General features: G+C 40.7%; 1 protein-coding gene across 1 annotated transcript; it reads left to right on the top strand.

Moving 5' to 3' along the window:
* Positions 1 to 10,276: 10,276 nt before the first annotated feature.
* Positions 10,277 to 13,098, top strand: LOC136129686 (probable small intestine urate exporter). Its single transcript, XM_065886000.1, has 4 exons — positions 10,277 to 10,457; positions 10,547 to 10,694; positions 11,532 to 11,620; positions 12,962 to 13,098. The coding sequence occupies exons 1-4, from the start codon at positions 10,277 to 10,279 to the stop codon at positions 13,096 to 13,098; spliced, it is 555 nt and encodes a 184-aa protein (XP_065742072.1).
* The last annotated feature ends 3,583 nt before the right edge of the window (positions 13,099 to 16,681 follow it).

Here is a 16,681-nt window from a genome sequence, read left to right as displayed (position 1 = left end):
TTAATTTGCTGTTTTGGGGTAGAGATTGTTGGAGTGGGGAAGAGACCTTTTCTTTCCTGAGATAATTCTGAGAAGTGAGAGAAGATGTCACCTTTTCCTAAGAGAAAACAGAGCCCCAGAACTCCAGGGAACAAAATTATCCAAAAGGATGGCTACAGAGACCTGGAGATAAACCAACAATTTTAAATTATGCTTTTTAGGGTTAATATCACCCATTTATTGGCATTAGGCTAGATGGCCAGCTTAAGATTCCTAAACTGGGCTTGTTTTTGTGGGACACATTAATTAAAAAAGAAGACATTGATCACATCTATGGTGAGACAGTAAGTGTATATTCTGGCAAAGGGAGACTTTCATCGGGGCTAAAACATCAAATAATCAAAACAGACTAGACCTTTCCAATTAATTTATGTAGGGGGAAGAGTAAAACAAAATGAAATCCCACATGGCTTTGGGAAGTAGGTAGTGAGTGAAGAGTTTGGGGCAGAGAACTTTTATTCTGGGGCTATGAATAAGAGCCATGAACTGTTCTTATACGGAAGAAATGCTCAGTGCTGAGACCAGACAGAGATAACATTTGAGTTATTAATAACTCTGCATGGTACCTTAGAGAAAAGTCTCATTCTACAGTGAACTAATCAATGGCGGAAGAGCAGGGTATACTTAATGCAAAGGTCATAGACACAGAAACAATCTTGGCCAGAGAAACTGCCAGGAAATTGATAGAAGAACGAATGGCCCAATTTCTTTGCTGGTTCTTCCTCATTTACCTGGTCTCTAAATAAATAAGGCTGATGAATTTCAAATTTATATTTCTACCTGGGCCCTCTGTCCCAAGCTACCAACTCATAGACACAATGCCTACTTGGCAATCTTCCCTTCTGGGTCTAACAGGCATCTCAAACCCAACATGTCCAAAATGAAACTCTTGTTTTTTTTCTGGAAACCTGCTCCCCTCTCGCTCATTCCCCCACCTCCATTGAGCACACTACCATTCACTCATCTGCTCAAGCCATAAATCTAGAAGTCTCCAAAAATCGCCCCCCGCCTCTTTTCTCATCCCACTATCCACCTTATCAGCCATTCTTCTTGGGTCTAGCTCCAAAACAATTCCCAATCTTTTCTTCTGCACCACGACAACCTAGCCCAGACACATCAACCCTTGAATAGGTGACTACGACAGCCTCTTCTCCAGTTTCTTGGTTCCTAGTCTTGGGCCTTGTAGACCATGCACCCCACAGCAGCCAAGGGAAATCCAGTCCCCTTATCCACCCCATAGGACCCTTCATGGTGTGGCCCTGACCACCACTTTGATCTCATCTCCCACCATTAGCCTCCTCACTCACTCTGCACTGGCTACGCTGGACAAACTTGCTGGTTCCTTTGCCTGGAATGCTCTGGTCAGAGCTGCCTTTCTCATCATTCCCATTTCAGCTCACATGTAACTTTCTCACACAAACAGGTAAAGTAGATTTGGCAAAGTAGTTGCTCTCTTCTCCAGATGCTAGTTACTAAGGCACTGTCACCGCTACTCTCATTTTCTTCATAGCAAATGTCATTCCTCTTTCTTTTCATTTTGTGCCCCTCCTGGAGACTTTGCTGGAGTTAACAAGGCACTAGAAGTTGGGACAAAGCTGGTATAGGGTAAGGGATGCTGGTGTGGACAGTATGCTGGCATTATTGCTGGTTGCCAGAGAAACTAGCAAGTGCTTCTGTAATAATAAGCATAGAGAGAGGAAATTTAATGAGAACGGAGTCCTTCAGTCACAAATGCAAGAGAAAGGGCTAAGGTAGCAGAACATTCCACTTATTGGCTCAACAAATATTTACTGAATCAATGAAGGAACAAGTGGCCAGTGAACTCTTAGGCACTGGTACACGAGAAGAGTCCTTATAGGTGTAACCCTTGGGGGAAAAATGTTACTCTGAAAGCTATGTCTTGAGTTCTGTGACTGCTAATAACCCCGTCAATTAAACTAATTGCCCTAAGGTGTAGACAGACATGATAAGCAAATTACTTATACAGGGGGATATTCAGTCCCTTCTTGTGACAGGTTTCTTCTCAGTTAGCAGAGCCACTCTATTTTGCCAAAGAACAATGATTTGGATTTCAATTCAACTTTCAGTTTGTTTCTGAATTTCAGTGTGGACTGGAGGGCTCCTTGATCTCCAACATCTGTACTTTTGAATGACGTAATTAGGCAACTGTTCTGTTAGTTAACCACTACCAACTGTAGCTGTGACATGCACAGACATTATGCAATGTTTGCACTTATACTTAAAAACAAATCTTCAAAGAATCAGATATATACTTGCTCTTATGTTAATAAAAGTAGTACTCCATAGAGAGAAATTAGAAATTTTATTTTACCAGCAACTCCTGCCCTGCCCTCACTTCCCTTTATATCTGCTCAGCCCCATAACTTTTCTGATCACTTTCAGAGAGTGAAAAGTCCATTGGTTATTTTCAGCCTCCAAATAATCTCATGTTATAATTAATAGCTGCAGTCTGATGAAAAGCATAAAACTCCAAATTTTATCTAAAAGTAGAGCTTCTCCCCATCTCCAGCTTGGGTCTGATTGGGGAGGGGTGTGGTGGATGATTTGGTTTGGCTTCTTATTCCCTTCTCTGTCAGCTCCTCCCCTCGCCCCTCTTGCTAGCTGAGGCGTCTGATCCTTCTAAGGCTGGCGGTTAGGGAGATATGGGTTGGTGGATAAGAGGCAGGAAGTGTGGGTTTTGACTGGGACTCTTGTGATCTGGCACTGGGGCTCTCTGGGCTTGGGTGGATGTTCAGTGCTGATCTTTTGGAGAGTTTCCCACTGGGGACACCCATCAGTCTCCCCCATGTCACAGGTGATGCGTGTCCACTGCTCAGCGCTTACTGTTCCTCCCTCACCTGCTGGGCATCCTGCAGTCCACCCCACCTTTTTTGGGGTACGTGGCCCCTCTAGACAGTTCTCTAGGGCAGGATTTTAAAAGGCTGTAAACCGGACCTCTCCTGAATCATCCGTATCTGGTTCAGAAGGAACCTGCAGATCTCTGTCCAGGCGTCTTTGCACCTGCTGCTGTGGGAGGTCTCATGACCTCTCGGTGTGCTGTGGGCCCTTCTCTGCTCTGCAGCCTCAGGCCAAGAGTCACAGCCCCATGGCCTTAGATTCTAAGGCCTGTGTCACTCATCAGTCCCCTTCTCCCTCTCACACATACACACTGGCATGCACACACACAACCTCCAGGGGACATAAGTCAATCTCTGGGCGACCCCTTTGCAGGCAGCAGCTATCGTTTGACTTGAGGTGAGGGGCGGCACCCACTTCCCCTCTTTCATGAAGGCAGGGTGAATAAGACTGAGCGTACCAGCAACTACCTCTAGAGAAACCCTCTCAGCTTCTGCATCTCAGTCAGTTTGTGCCCTTGAAGTGGGCTCAGCAGCCTCGTCCTTCTCCAGTCTTTCCCATCGTTTTCGAATGAAGGCAACATGTATTGTTTTCCTCTCAGAATAGGATATGTTCAATCAAATTGGAGTCAGAAGAGTGCTACTTGAACATCCATTTACACTTAGACACGTTACCGCACACGTACACAGGTGCACACAATTGCTGAAGGTGTCAGGATGAAAGATTCCACACATTGTGACCCCAGTTTTTGTGACAGCTTTCTGTTGTTGCAATTGTAAATGTGTTTTTTAATCACAGTAATAATTCACAAATACATTATTTCTGTAACACATTTAAACACCATAGATAGAATTAAATCCCCCCGTGGCCAGCCCTCCCCAAGGGAGTGGTCCTGTGCATTCCCTTATATACAGATGACCCGTGTTACCAGATTCATGCAACTTAATTTTAAAACCAGAGCTCAGGACAATGTAGATGAGAGCTGTCACTCTCTCAGCATTGTAAATTTTCTATTCATTTATAACACATAAATTACATAATGGAATATTATGTATATGTATGTTTTACTTACTATCTTATACTTACTATTCTACAATGTACTTTTTCCACCTAATGTCTGTTAAGTCTTTATATGCTTTTTTTTTTTTTTTTTTTCTTTGTGGTACGCAGGCCTCTCACTGCTGCGGCCTCTCCCGTTGCGGAGCACAGGCTCCGGACGCGCAGGCCCAGCGGCCATGGGTCACGGGCCCAGCCGCTCCGCGGCATGTGGGATCCTCCCGGACCGGGGCACGAACCCGCGTCCCCTGCATCGGCAGGCGGACTCCCAACCACTGCGCCACCAGGGAAGCCCTATGCTTTTTAATATAGATCCAATTAATTCTTTTTGACTGCTGTATTCTAAAATTTACATGTACTTTACTTAACTATTTAAATATTAATGATCATTAGTTGTCCCTGATTTTTTACTTTTACAAATATTGCTGCTACAAGGAGTGTCTTGGGACATACTCTGTGTGGCTGTGCAGACACCGTGAAGCAGCAATATCAGGTAGAAGGAATGCAGTTTGACCACCATAAATAACAGCTTATTTATTACTCACGCTTCTGCCTAAACTTGGTGATAAAAGTCTTTTAAATATTTATGAAGGTTGATGGGTAAGAGATAGTATGATATTGTTCTTTTGATATCCATGACCTTCCTTTATAGTAAGGCAGACTGCATTTCCCACTGTTCGTTCTTCATCTGTATTTATCTATTCTTCTGATAGTTACCTGCTCTTTACCCATTTTCCTATATTTTGTCTTTTTAAAATTATTTTGAATAAGTTTAAAAAACACCTCTCCCCTGTCTGATATCATACTGAAATGGATTTCTCCCCTTTTGTCAATGACCTTTAATGGTATCTATTATTATAAATAAGGCCTGTGCTTTTTGTATCCTGCAGTATACAAAAAGCAGAATACATATACTGCAGCCTTATGATATGTCTAGGTGTAAATTTCATTTCATTTCTTTGGCTTGACACTTTTGTAATTCTTGAATCTGAGAAATCTTATGTTTCATCTATTCTGAAGGAGTCCTATTCGATATTTTTAAAAGTATTGCCTGTCCTCAATTCTCTTTATTTTCTCCTCCTAGAAGTCTTATTCAACATATGTTTACTCATATGTAAAATAAACATCTCGGACCAGTTGACAGTGAAATCCTTTTCATTGTTTGGGTTACATACAACAAAGAATGACCTCCTTTCCTTGCATTTTCTTTAATGGCAATTTAATTTAGGAGTTGAATTGATAAAAACAGGGATCAACATTTAAAAAATATATATAAAAAGGTAAAAGAGTAAAAAAGCTTACTCTCATTCCTGTCCCCAATCTGCCCTGTTTTCTCAGCCTTTATTATGTTATGTTCCAATTTTTTTTTTTTTTTTTTTTTTTGCATTATGCGGGCCTCTCACTGTTGTGGCCTCTCCCGTTGCGGAGCACAGGCTCCGGACGCGCAGGCTCAGCGACTATGGCTCACGGGCCTAGCCGCTCCGCGGCATATGGGATCCTCCCGGACCGGGGCACGAACCCGTGTCCCCTGCATCGGCAGGGGGACTCTCAACCACTGCGCCACCAGGGAAGCCCATGTTCCAATTTTGATGGAAGTTTTTATCATGAATGGATATTAAATTTTGTCACACGCTTTTTTCTGCATCTATTGAGATGATTATGTGATTTTCATCCTTCCTTTTGTTAATATGATGTCTCACATTGATTGATTTGTGAACATTGAACCATCCTTGCCTTCCTGGAATAAATCACTTTATCATGGGGGTATGATCCTTTTTATATATTGTTGAATTTGGTTTGCTAATATTTTGTTGAGGATATATGCTTCTATATTCATCAGAGATATTGGCCTATAATTTTCTTTTTTGTAGTGTCTTTGTCTGATTTTGGTATAGGGTACTGGTGGTCTCATAGAATGAATTTGGGAGTATTCCCCCCTCTCCCAGTTTTTGGAATAGTTTGAGAAAGATAGGTATGAGTTCTTCTTCAATGTTTGGTAGAACTCCCCTGTGAAGCCATTTGGTCTGGGACTTTTGTTACTGGGAGCTATATTTTAAATTATGAATTCAATTTCACTACCAGTGATTGGTCTGTTCAGAGTGTCTATTTTTGGTTCAGTCATGTATGTTTCTAGAAATTATCTATTTCTTCTAGGTTGTCCAAATTGTTGACTTATAACTGTTCATAGTATTCTCTTATGATTTTTTTTTGTATCTCTGTGGTATTGGGTGGTATATTTCCTCTTTCATTTCTTACTTTATTTGGATCCTCTCTCTTTTCTTCTTGATGATCTTGGCTAAAGGTTTATCAAGTTTGTTTACTGTTTCAGAAAACCAAGTCCTGGTTTCACTGATCTTTTCTATAGCTATTTATTTATTTTTGGTCTATGTTTTATTTATTTCCTCTCTGATTTTTATTATTTCCTTGCTTCTGCTGACTTTGGGCTTTTTGCATTCTCTTTCAAATACCAGAGTTTGAGATTTTTCTTGTTTCTTGAGGAAGGCCTATACTGCCATAAACTAACTGCTTTTGCTGCATCCCATAGATTTTGGAGTACTGTGTTTCCATTTTCATTTGTCTCAAGGTATTTCTTATGTCCTCTTTGATGTCTTCACTGACCCTTTTTTTTTTTTTAAGTAGCATGTTCTTTAGTCTCCACATGTTCTTGTTTTTCCCATTTTTCTTCCTGTAATTGATTTCTAGTTTCATACCATTGTGGTTGGAACAAATGCCAGATATAATTGCTATCCTCTTAAGTTTGTTGAAACTTCTTTTGTAACCTGGCATGTGATCCATTCTGGAGAACATTCCATGTGCACTTGAAAAGAATGTGTATTCTGCTGGTTTTGGATGGAATGTCCTGTACGTCCAACTGGTCTGTTGTGTCGTTTAAGACCACTGTTTCCTTATTGATTTTCTGTCTGAATTACCTGTCCATTGATGTAAGTGAGGTATTAAAGTCTCCTACTATTATTGTATCATTGTCAATTTCTCCCTTTATGTCTGTTAATATTTGCTTTATATATTTAGGTGCTCCTATATTAGGTCCATATATGTTAGAAAGTGTTATATCTTCTTGTATTGATTCCTTTATCATTATATAATGCCTTTGTCTTTTGTTATAAACTGTTTTAAAGTCTATTTTGTCTGATATGAGTATTGCTACCCCCAATTTTTTGTCATTTCCATTTGCATGAAATGTCTTTTTCCATCCCCTCACTTTCAATCTGTATGTGTTTTTAGCTCTGAAGTGAGTCTTTGTGGGCAGCATACAGATGGGTCTTGTTTTTTAATTCAATTAGCCACCTTATGTCTTTTGATTAGAGCATTTAGTCCATTGACATTTTAAGTGATTATTGGTAGGTATGCCCTTATTGTCATTTTGTTTCTTGTTTTCCGATTGTTTTTATAGTTCTTTTCTGTTCCTTTTTCTTTTAGTTTATTCCCTTCTGGTTTGATTTTTTAAGTGGTATCCTTGTGTTCCTTTCTCTCATTTTTTTTGTATCTATTGTAGGTTTCTAATTTGTGGTTACTATGAGGTTCATGTATATTTACTTATATCTACTTGTTTTAAACTGGTAGTCATTTAAGTTCAAACACATTGTAAAAGATCTACATTTTTTACTCCCCTCCTCCATGTTTTGTGTTTTGATGTCATATTTTACATCTTCATGTTTATCCCTTCACTGTTAATTGTATTTATAGTTGATTTTACAATTTTTTGTCTTTTAATCTTCATGCTAGCCTATTTAAGTGGTTGATCCAGTCTTTACTGTCTATTTTCTTTTACTAGTGGGATTTTTGCTTTCCTATAGATTCTTACTTCTTGTTGTAGCCTTTTCTTTTTCACTTAGAGATGACCCTTTAACATTACATTTTGGGTAAGTTTGGTATTGATTAACTCTTAGTTTTTGCTTGTCTGAGAAGTTCTTTATCTCTCCTTCAATTCTAAACGATCATCTTGTTGGGTAGAGTATCCTAGTTGCAGGTTTTTCCTTTTCGGCACTTTAAACATATCATGCCACTACCTCTGGCCTGCAAAGTTTCTGCAGAAAAATCAGTTGATAGTCTTATGGGGGTTCCCTTGTATATATGACTGTTTTTCTCTTGCTGCCTTTAGAATTCTTTTTATCTTTAATTTTTCCATTTTAATTATGATATGTCTTGGTGTAGGTCTGTTTAGGTTCATCTCGTTTGGGACCCTCTGTGCTTCCTGTATCTGGATATCTGTTTCTTTCTGCAGGTTTGGGAAGTTTTCAGCCATAATTTTATCAAATACATTTTTGACCTGTCTCTCTCTCTCTCTCTTCTCTTTCTGGGACTCCTATAGTGCAAATCATGGTTTGCTTAATGTTATCTTAGAGATCTCTTAAACTCTTCTGTTTTTCTTTTTGCAGCTCTGATTGGGCAATTTCCATTATTCTGTCTTCCAGATCACATTTGCATTCTTTTGTATCACCTAGTCAGCTGTTAATTCCTTTGATTGTGTTTTTCATTTCAGTTATTGTATTCTTTGGTTCTGGCTGGCTCTTTTATATGTTTTCTATTTCCTTATTAAAATTATCACTCTACTCTTTAATTTAGTTAGCATTCTTATTACTAATACTTTGAACTCTTATCTGGTACATTATTTCTGTTTCATTACTTGTTTTTTCAGGGGTTTTCTCTTGTTCTTTCCTTTGAATTAAATTTCTCTATCTTTTCATTTTGCTTAACTTTCTCTGTCTCTATGAAATTAGGTGAAACATTTAGCTATCCTGGAATTGAAGGTGTGTCCTTGTATGGAAGCATCCCTGTGCAGTCCGTATGTGCCCAGTGTCTTTGGTGGCACAGCTACATCTGACATTGAGCATAAGTCACTCTTCCCCAATGGTGTGCTAGCAGCTATCACCAGGATAGGAGGTAGGGTTAGAAGTAGAAGGGCTAGAGCAAGAGCCAGTTGTGAGCCAGGGCTTCTCCTCGGTTTGGTGGCCAACACCACACTATCAGGGTCGGGGTGGGTTCCACGATGCTGGGTCAGAAGACCTGAGGGTTGGTCTGATCTGGCTCCATTCCCTCTAAGTGTGTGCTCTCCCCGCTCCCAGCACATGCACACTCACCCAGAGGGGAACAGTGCTGGAGCAAGAGGAGCTGGAGTGGGTGCTTGGTATGCGTTGGAGTGCAGACTGTGGTAGTGCCGGCACTAGTCAGAGTCCTGGACAGCTCCTGATCTTCTGCCTTCATAGGCACCAGCAATGTCCAGATGCTGTGCTAAGTCTGAGCTACCTCTTTCCCTCACAACTGCATACTCCTCTCAGCCATGGCAGCCGTCTCTCCAGTGTGGAGCTGCACTGGGAGCAAGAGGGGCTGGAGCAGGTGCTCTGCTCAAGCTGGGGTGTGCGTTAGGCAGTGGTGGGAAACCAGCCAGAGTCCCTATCAGTTTCAATCTGCTTCCTCTGCCTTTGTTTTGGGAGTAAGCCAGTGCGTGCACGCTCTTCATGAGCGGAGTCTTGGTTTGTTATAGTCCTGCTATCAATCCCAGTTTTTCGAATCAGCTAAGGAGACTTGTCCTCCTAGTGCCAGAGCCTAGGGCGTAGTGCTCAGTGGTTCTCACCACTCACTCCCCAGGGAGGATCTCTGAGCCTGTGTAATTCCCCCTCCTCTTCTGTGTACCCTCCCAGGAGTGTAGGTCCCGATCTGATCACTTCTCTCCCTTCCTACCCAATTACATGCAAAACTTTCTTACAGACTTGGTTGTGTAAGAGTCTTTCTGCCAGTCTCCAGTTTGTTTTCAGTGAGAATTGCTCCACATGTAGATGTATTTTTGATGTTTCATGGGGTGAGGTGAGCTCCACGTCCTCTTACTCCACTATCTTGATCTATCTCCTCTATAAACTTTTATATTTATTGTCAAATGGCCCTCCATTGGGCATTGATAATATTTGGAAGTACCTGATACCCCCTGGCATCACCACAGGTCATGTCAAAACACTGTTGCACTTTTGGCCGTTTGATAAAATGGTATCTCACAGTAGTTTTACTATTATGAGGGTGGATACCTTTTAATATGTTAGAAATCACTTATTTTTCTTTTTCTGTAAATGGTCCATTCATATCCTTTGACTATTTTTCTACTGGCTTTTGTTCTTTTTAATATCTATTTCTACATGATCCTTATATATGAAGACAGCATTGGTCCATTTTTTTTTCAAATTGAACTGTATGCATATTTTTCCTCAGGCACTAAAATTATATTGGCTTATTCCAGAAATTCATATTAAAGGTGATGTGTATATAAAAGAAAAGCTATAGATGTAGACAATCCACCCAGGGATCAATCTGTGTCATGGTGGGTGTAGTGAGGCATGCACCTCACCTAAGCTCTGGTTCTCAGAGTGGGATGCTGTCAGCCCTGTCGTTTGTTTCTGCCTGTATCTGCATTGTCCATGGAGGTCTACTGGCAGATTTTCTCCTCTCCAGAAAAATCCTCAGACTCAATACCATCAGGAAACTCTTCACTGCCATAGGTAAGAACCAAGGTAGATATGGGGGGGGGGGTTGGATGTGGGATGCTCAGGGAAGCTTCCTATTCACTGTGTTTGCTCTCCTGCCCCAGGGGTTCTCCTCCCATCTGCGTTCCTCGTGTCCCTTTTCTGGGTCAGATCCAGCTTCAGTGCCACCATGGCCTTCTTGATACTGTCTTCTGCCACCAAAAGCCTCAGCCAATCAGGAGCCCTTGTCAACTTCATGGATATTGCTCCTCGGTAGAGACCTGTGATCATCCCTAAACCTGCTCTGACACATGGGTAAAATGTGACACATGCAATGGGTCACAGGAAATTTCAGCACCAGCCGTACATCCAAATAATTCCTGGAAGGGACCCAAAGCTAGCCAACCTCTGTGAACTTAATTTTTCCAGATGAAAACAGGAGAAGTCAGTGGCCACACTCACAGTTCAACTGTGTGAGACTCACACCAATTTCTTTCTGTTGGGGAATGCAGCAGTTACACAGGGCTGGATCACTGAAAGGACTCGTAAACTTCAGAGGGCGTGCTCATGTAAGGCTTTAATAAAGGTAGAGGATACAGGATAGCAGGAGAAACATTCAGCTCTGATATAGGTAAATACCAGATGACTGAGACTTCCAAATATAGCTCCCAGAGACCATCCATGGACCGTTCACAGTCAATAGGACACATTTCATCTTCAGGTAATGAACCACCAAATTACATGGGAGATACCTTGGTCTCAGGGAAGCCAATGTCTCATCCAATGGGAGGTCTTTTATACCTAAAAGCAAGGCTGAAAGATCAGGCTCCATAGCAGAAGACAAGAGAACATATAAACCAGCTGCCAACCATCAATCTGTACATTTTGTATAATGAATGTTGACAAGTTAGTGCAGGTTACCCCTTGGAAATCCCAGATCCTAGCACTGGATTATACTCATCACTAGTCAGTACATTTCATTCAGATTTGACTAAGGGTCAGCACAACTCCAGCAATCCCCAGAGATGATCACAGAGTTGCAACAGATCAGCTGAGATTAACCCTTTGCTTACAGAGGAATATTGTTTTCTCACACTTTCTGTCTCGCAGGTACAGGGGACTATCACAGATCTTTTCTTACATAGCGGGAGCCATCTCTCCCACAGTTGCCGGATTTTTCATCAGTCAGGTAAGGTCAAGTGTTCTGATGATTATGATATTTACAAGAGTCACCTCGAAATATCATCCAGCCTCTCATTCTGACCCTAGGCTCAGCTCATGCAGAAAAATTACCACATGTTCAGGATATGGAGTGAAGGAGAATGCTCTATTGTATGAGTTTATGCTTTATGAGTTCTTAGAATGAGTTTCTCATGCTAATCATCACATTTTCTAGCAAGAATCATGACCCTTCTTGTGAAGTATAGAATGGCCAACCATTCTGATTGGCTGGGGCTGAGGGGTTTCCTGGGATGTGGGACTTTCAACACTAAAACCTTGAAAGTTCCAGGCAATCTGGAAAGAGTTGGTCACCCTATGTAGGAACCCAACAAATATTTATAGAACAAATGAATGAGATGCTGAGTGGATGAGTGAATGACAGAGCGAAGGAGCAACCTGTACATTACAGGTATGCTCATCAGTGGTTAGTACAGGAATTCCTCTGCCCAGTATTGCTTACATAGTGTTTTTACATTCATACAGCCTTCCATCCTGGGAGATGCATTTAAAGTTGTCAGAATAAACAAATTCATCTGATGACAATTTCATAAGAATCGGACTGATACAGACTTTATGTGAAGAAACATACATATGACATTCACATGACTATCATTCCTTAAGTTTCCTGTGGTTTCCACCAGTAAGCCAGGAAAATGAATGGAGAATAACAAAGGGTATTCTTTTTGACACCAAATCCTTTTTTTTGAAGCTTCAGTTCTCTTCCAGCCACTGACTAACACTGTTTACAACGGAAATTCTCAAACTGCTCTTGTTTCCCTTATTACTCACTCACTCACTCATTTATCTCTTCATTCATTTGACATATATGCAATGAACATTAGCATGTGCCATGTACTGTTTAAGTGAATAAAACCAACAGAAGTCCCTGCCCTTGTGAAGTCGGTAGGAAAGAAACCGATAGAAAACTAACAAACTAAAGGAAAACATGGTATAGTGATTGGTGGTAAGCGCTAAGAAAAGAGTAGGGCCGGAGAGGAGAATAGGGCACATAAGAGGGGGTGGGATTTCAGTTTTAAGTAGGGTGGCCGAGGAAGTCTCATTGAAAAAGTAATATTTATGGGAAGCAAGTACATGGGTGAGAGAAATGACTACTTGAGGGGATGAATATTCCAGCAGAGGGAAAGGCCAGGGCACCGGAAATGTACCTGCATATTCTAAAAACAACCAGGAACATATAATGCGGGGCAGAGTTGGGGATGAGGGCGGTAGAATATGGTGCCAAAGCCTTTCTGAACCAGGAGGGACAAGAACTAGGAGACTGTTAATAACTTGTAGTTTCCTGCCTCCAGGACTCAGAGTTCAGTTGAGGAATGTCTTCTTGCTTTCAGCTGCTGTGAACATAGCAGGCCTGTTTTTCTACCTCATCTTTGGCCAAGCAGAGGTGCAGGACTGGGCTAAAGGTAGAGGTGCACCCGCTTCTGAGCAAACCGAGTGACGAATTAGATGCCAGTGCTTAGTTGTTCACTGTTTGCCCTCATGGACATTCCCCTGACTTACAGTTCTACCCCAAAATGGGCTGTCCTTAAAGTACAGAAATCTCAGATTTTCCACTGGCCCATACACCTAGGACATGGAGGAGTGAGAGTTGCAAATTATGGAAAGGCTCTTTCATAAAGTCTTAGAATAAAATTTTATCTTCTTTTGCTTTTTTTCGGTTTATTTAACAATCATTTATAAGGCAACTAATGCAGAGTGGAAGACAAATAAACCCAAATTTAAAATTCAGATGTGTTACTTGTTACAAACAATACATGGACAAAAGGGATGCCCACAGGGTGTGCATGGTGGCAGGGGCTGGGGGTGGGGACTGGCCTCCTAGGAATCTCCATGCCATCTTCTTCCTTGGGCTGGTGACTGCCCCTCAGTCCCAGCTTGTGTGCTGGTCCCTCTCCCCCTCAATAAGGAGTTCAGACCCAGGCTCTCCTAGTGCTCTATTTTACACTAAGTTTTGTAGAGAAAGAAAAAAGCACACATAAATGTCACTGAGTCCTGATACCCAGTGGATATAAGAAAGCTTTACAACAGTTCGAAGGAATAGTCTGGCTTAGTATACAATTTTTTCAAATTGTTTTCTTTGTCCCAATTAGTTTATCCTAGGCATTTGTTACACTTCTCATCTCTTGACATAAAAACGGTGCAATTTTATCCTCCTTACCCGTTTTTACTCTCAAAAGTCTCTGAGTGAGAGGTCTGAACAATTCCAGTATCTTGCTAGGTCCAAGCACGTGGTATGAAACCATCCACCATTTGCTCTATACCTATGCTGTATCCTGAAAGTAAAAACACTGCACACTCCTGGGGTTTGGGACTCAGGTAGTTTGATATTGCTGCTCTCCCTAATAGGAATACATTTTATCCACAGCATTCACAAGGCACACTTTTTGTACTTGACCAAATTCCCATTCTTTGTAAATATTTGTTACTAAGAAAATGAAAATGAAACTTCTTTTTGTGATCCTCCACCAACCACACACTCTGTTTCTGCTCAGAAACATTCCCAGTCCTTTCATAGAACAAGCTACCAAAACCTGTGGCAATTGGGACAGTGCTATCTGGAAAACTGGACTGAAACCCAGCTTCACCTGGTTAGCAGGTGTCCAGATCAACTCATCTGATGTAATGTTCTCCAAAACCCAAAAAGGGGAAGTGGCCAAGGTGCTTAATTTGGGTATCAGTACAGGAGCCTATCTGGGGCAGTGATGAGGAAGGCACACTAAAACATGCCATTCATACAAACAGACATTTTCTGGGTTTCCCAGTAGAAACAGTTACTTACGTTGCCTAATAACTACTGGTAAGTACCCCCACATGTGTTTCTACGTGTTAGCTGAATATAAACATTCCTTTAACGTAAGCAACCATGATGCGTTTTATCCACCGGAGGGAAAATACTATGCAACACAGGTATTTCACCCAAGACTGAGAAAAAAGTTGACATCTCTCACCAATATGTCACTGCTTTAAGTGCACATAGTCCATGGGAAGAAATAAAGATTCATCTGTTTCCTCTTTTCTAGGATGGCCTGTATCCGGCCAAATTTACGGTGACTAATTCTGTAATAGGGTGTATGATGATGTTACATTGAAGACTTGCTGTAGGTGGCCATATATAACAGACATGAAATTCCAACATGGGGTGTTAGGGTACCTCACAGATATTGCTCAGGATGTGATTTTTAAAAAGTCATATGGTTCTAAAACAATTTAGGATTACATAAAAGTAAAAGCCTCAGCAGAGTGGAGTTAGAGAAAGGCTTTGAGAAAATTTTTAAATGTGTGTTTTCCCTATAAGATCAAGAGCAAGACAAGGATGTCCACTCTTGCCATTTCTATTCAACATCCTAGTAGAGGTTCTAGGCAGGGCATCTAGGCAAGAAAAAGAAATAAAAGGCATGTAGGCTGGAAGAGAAGAAATAAAACTATATTCACAGATGGCATAAACTTCTATATAGAAATTGTAAAGAACCACTAAAAAACTATTTGAACTAATATATGAGTTCAGCAAGGTTTCAGGATACAAGATTGATATACATAAATCAGTCATATTTCTATATATTTGCAATGGACAATCCAAAAATTAAACTAAGTTCATTTAAAGTAGCATAAAAAAATAAATTTAGGAATAAAATTAACAATAGAAATGTAAGACTTATACTCTGAAAAGTATAAAACATTGTTGAAAGAAGTGAGAGAAGATTTAAATGAATGAAAAGAATCGACGTTCATGGAGTGGAAGACTTCAGTTCTGTTAAAATGGCAAAACTCCTGAAATTAGCCATAGATTTAATGCAATTTCTATCAGAATCCAGCAATTTCTCTGTGGAAATTGACAAGCTGATTCCAAAATTAATACACAATTGCAAGGGACCCAGAATAGCCAAAACATTCTTGAAAAAGAAGAACCAAGTTGGAGGACCCACACTTCAAAGCTCTCTACAAAGCAACAGTAATCAAGACAGAGTTGTACTAGCATAAGGATAAATATATAGACCAGTGGAATCAAATTGAGTCCAGAAATAAACCAAAGTGTCTATGGTCAACTGACTTTTGACAAACATACCAAGACCATTCAATGGGGAAAGGATAGTCTTTTTAACAAATTGTCCTGGGATAACTGGATAGCTACATTCTAAAGAATGAATCTGGACCTTTAGTTCACACCATTTACAAAAATTAAACTAGATAAAAATAGATCAAAGATCTAAATGTAAGAGCTAAAATAATAAAATTCTTTGAAGAGAATATAGGGGTAAATCCTTCACAACCTCAGACTTGGCAATGGTTTCTTAGATATAACACCAAAAGCATAAGCAACAAAAAAAATTTGATAAAGTAGACTTCATAAATATTAAAAACTTTTGTGTGGCAAAGAACACTATCAAGAAAGTGAAAAGACAACCTCCGAATGGGAGAAACTATGTGCAAGTCACATATCTGATAAGGGTCTTATATATAGACTATATAAACTCAACAACAAAAAGACAAACAACCCAATTAAAAAATGGGCAAAACTTGAATAAACATTTTTTTGAAGAAGATATAAATATGACCTATATGCAATGAAAAGATGCTCACCATCATTAATCATTAGGGAAGTGGTGTTTTTTGTCCCCTTTCTAGAAACCAGCTGTAACTTTAGGCCAGAGTGTATTAAAATGAGCCGCTTCTGAACCAGCAGTGCCTTGCCCAGGTGCCAGGCCTTGCTGTGAAGACTGCAGCAAAGGTCAGGGCTTGGTCTGCGTGACTTTCCTTCCCATGCTCATCCAAGTGGTGCTCTGCCTCTGAGTTTGGGTAAGAGAGGCATCAGGACAACTCGCATCAGGTCACTTAGCAGAGATCAACTATTCCTGGGCTCAGTGAGGAGGTATGCTGTGTGGCTGACAGGGTCTTGGTGCTCTGGCTGGGTATCAGGCCTGAACATTGAAGTGGGAGAGCAGAGTTCAGAACACTGGACCACCAGAGACCTCCTGGCCCCATATAATATCAATCAGTGGGAGCTCTCCCAGAGATCTCCATCT

The sequence above is a fragment of the Phocoena phocoena genome, chromosome 10, assembly GCF_963924675.1.
Source record: "Phocoena phocoena chromosome 10, mPhoPho1.1, whole genome shotgun sequence".
Taxonomy (NCBI): Eukaryota; Metazoa; Chordata; class Mammalia; order Artiodactyla; family Phocoenidae; genus Phocoena; species Phocoena phocoena.
The sequence above is the reverse complement of the archived record's forward strand: the minus strand, read 5'-3'. Positions and strand labels throughout refer to the sequence as shown.

Coding starts and splice junctions, on each gene's coding strand:
- LOC136129686 (XM_065886000.1), top strand. CDS start 10,277: ATGGTGGGTGTAGTGAGGCATGCACCTCACCTAAGCTCTGGTTCTCAG. Junction 10,458..10,546: donor GAAACTCTTCACTGCCATAG/GTAAGAACCAAG, acceptor CTCCTGCCCCAG/GGGTTCTCCTCCCATCTGCG. Junction 11,621..12,961: donor CATCAGTCAGGTAAGGTCAA/GTGTTCTGATGA, acceptor CAGGACTCAGAG/TTCAGTTGAGGAATGTCTTC.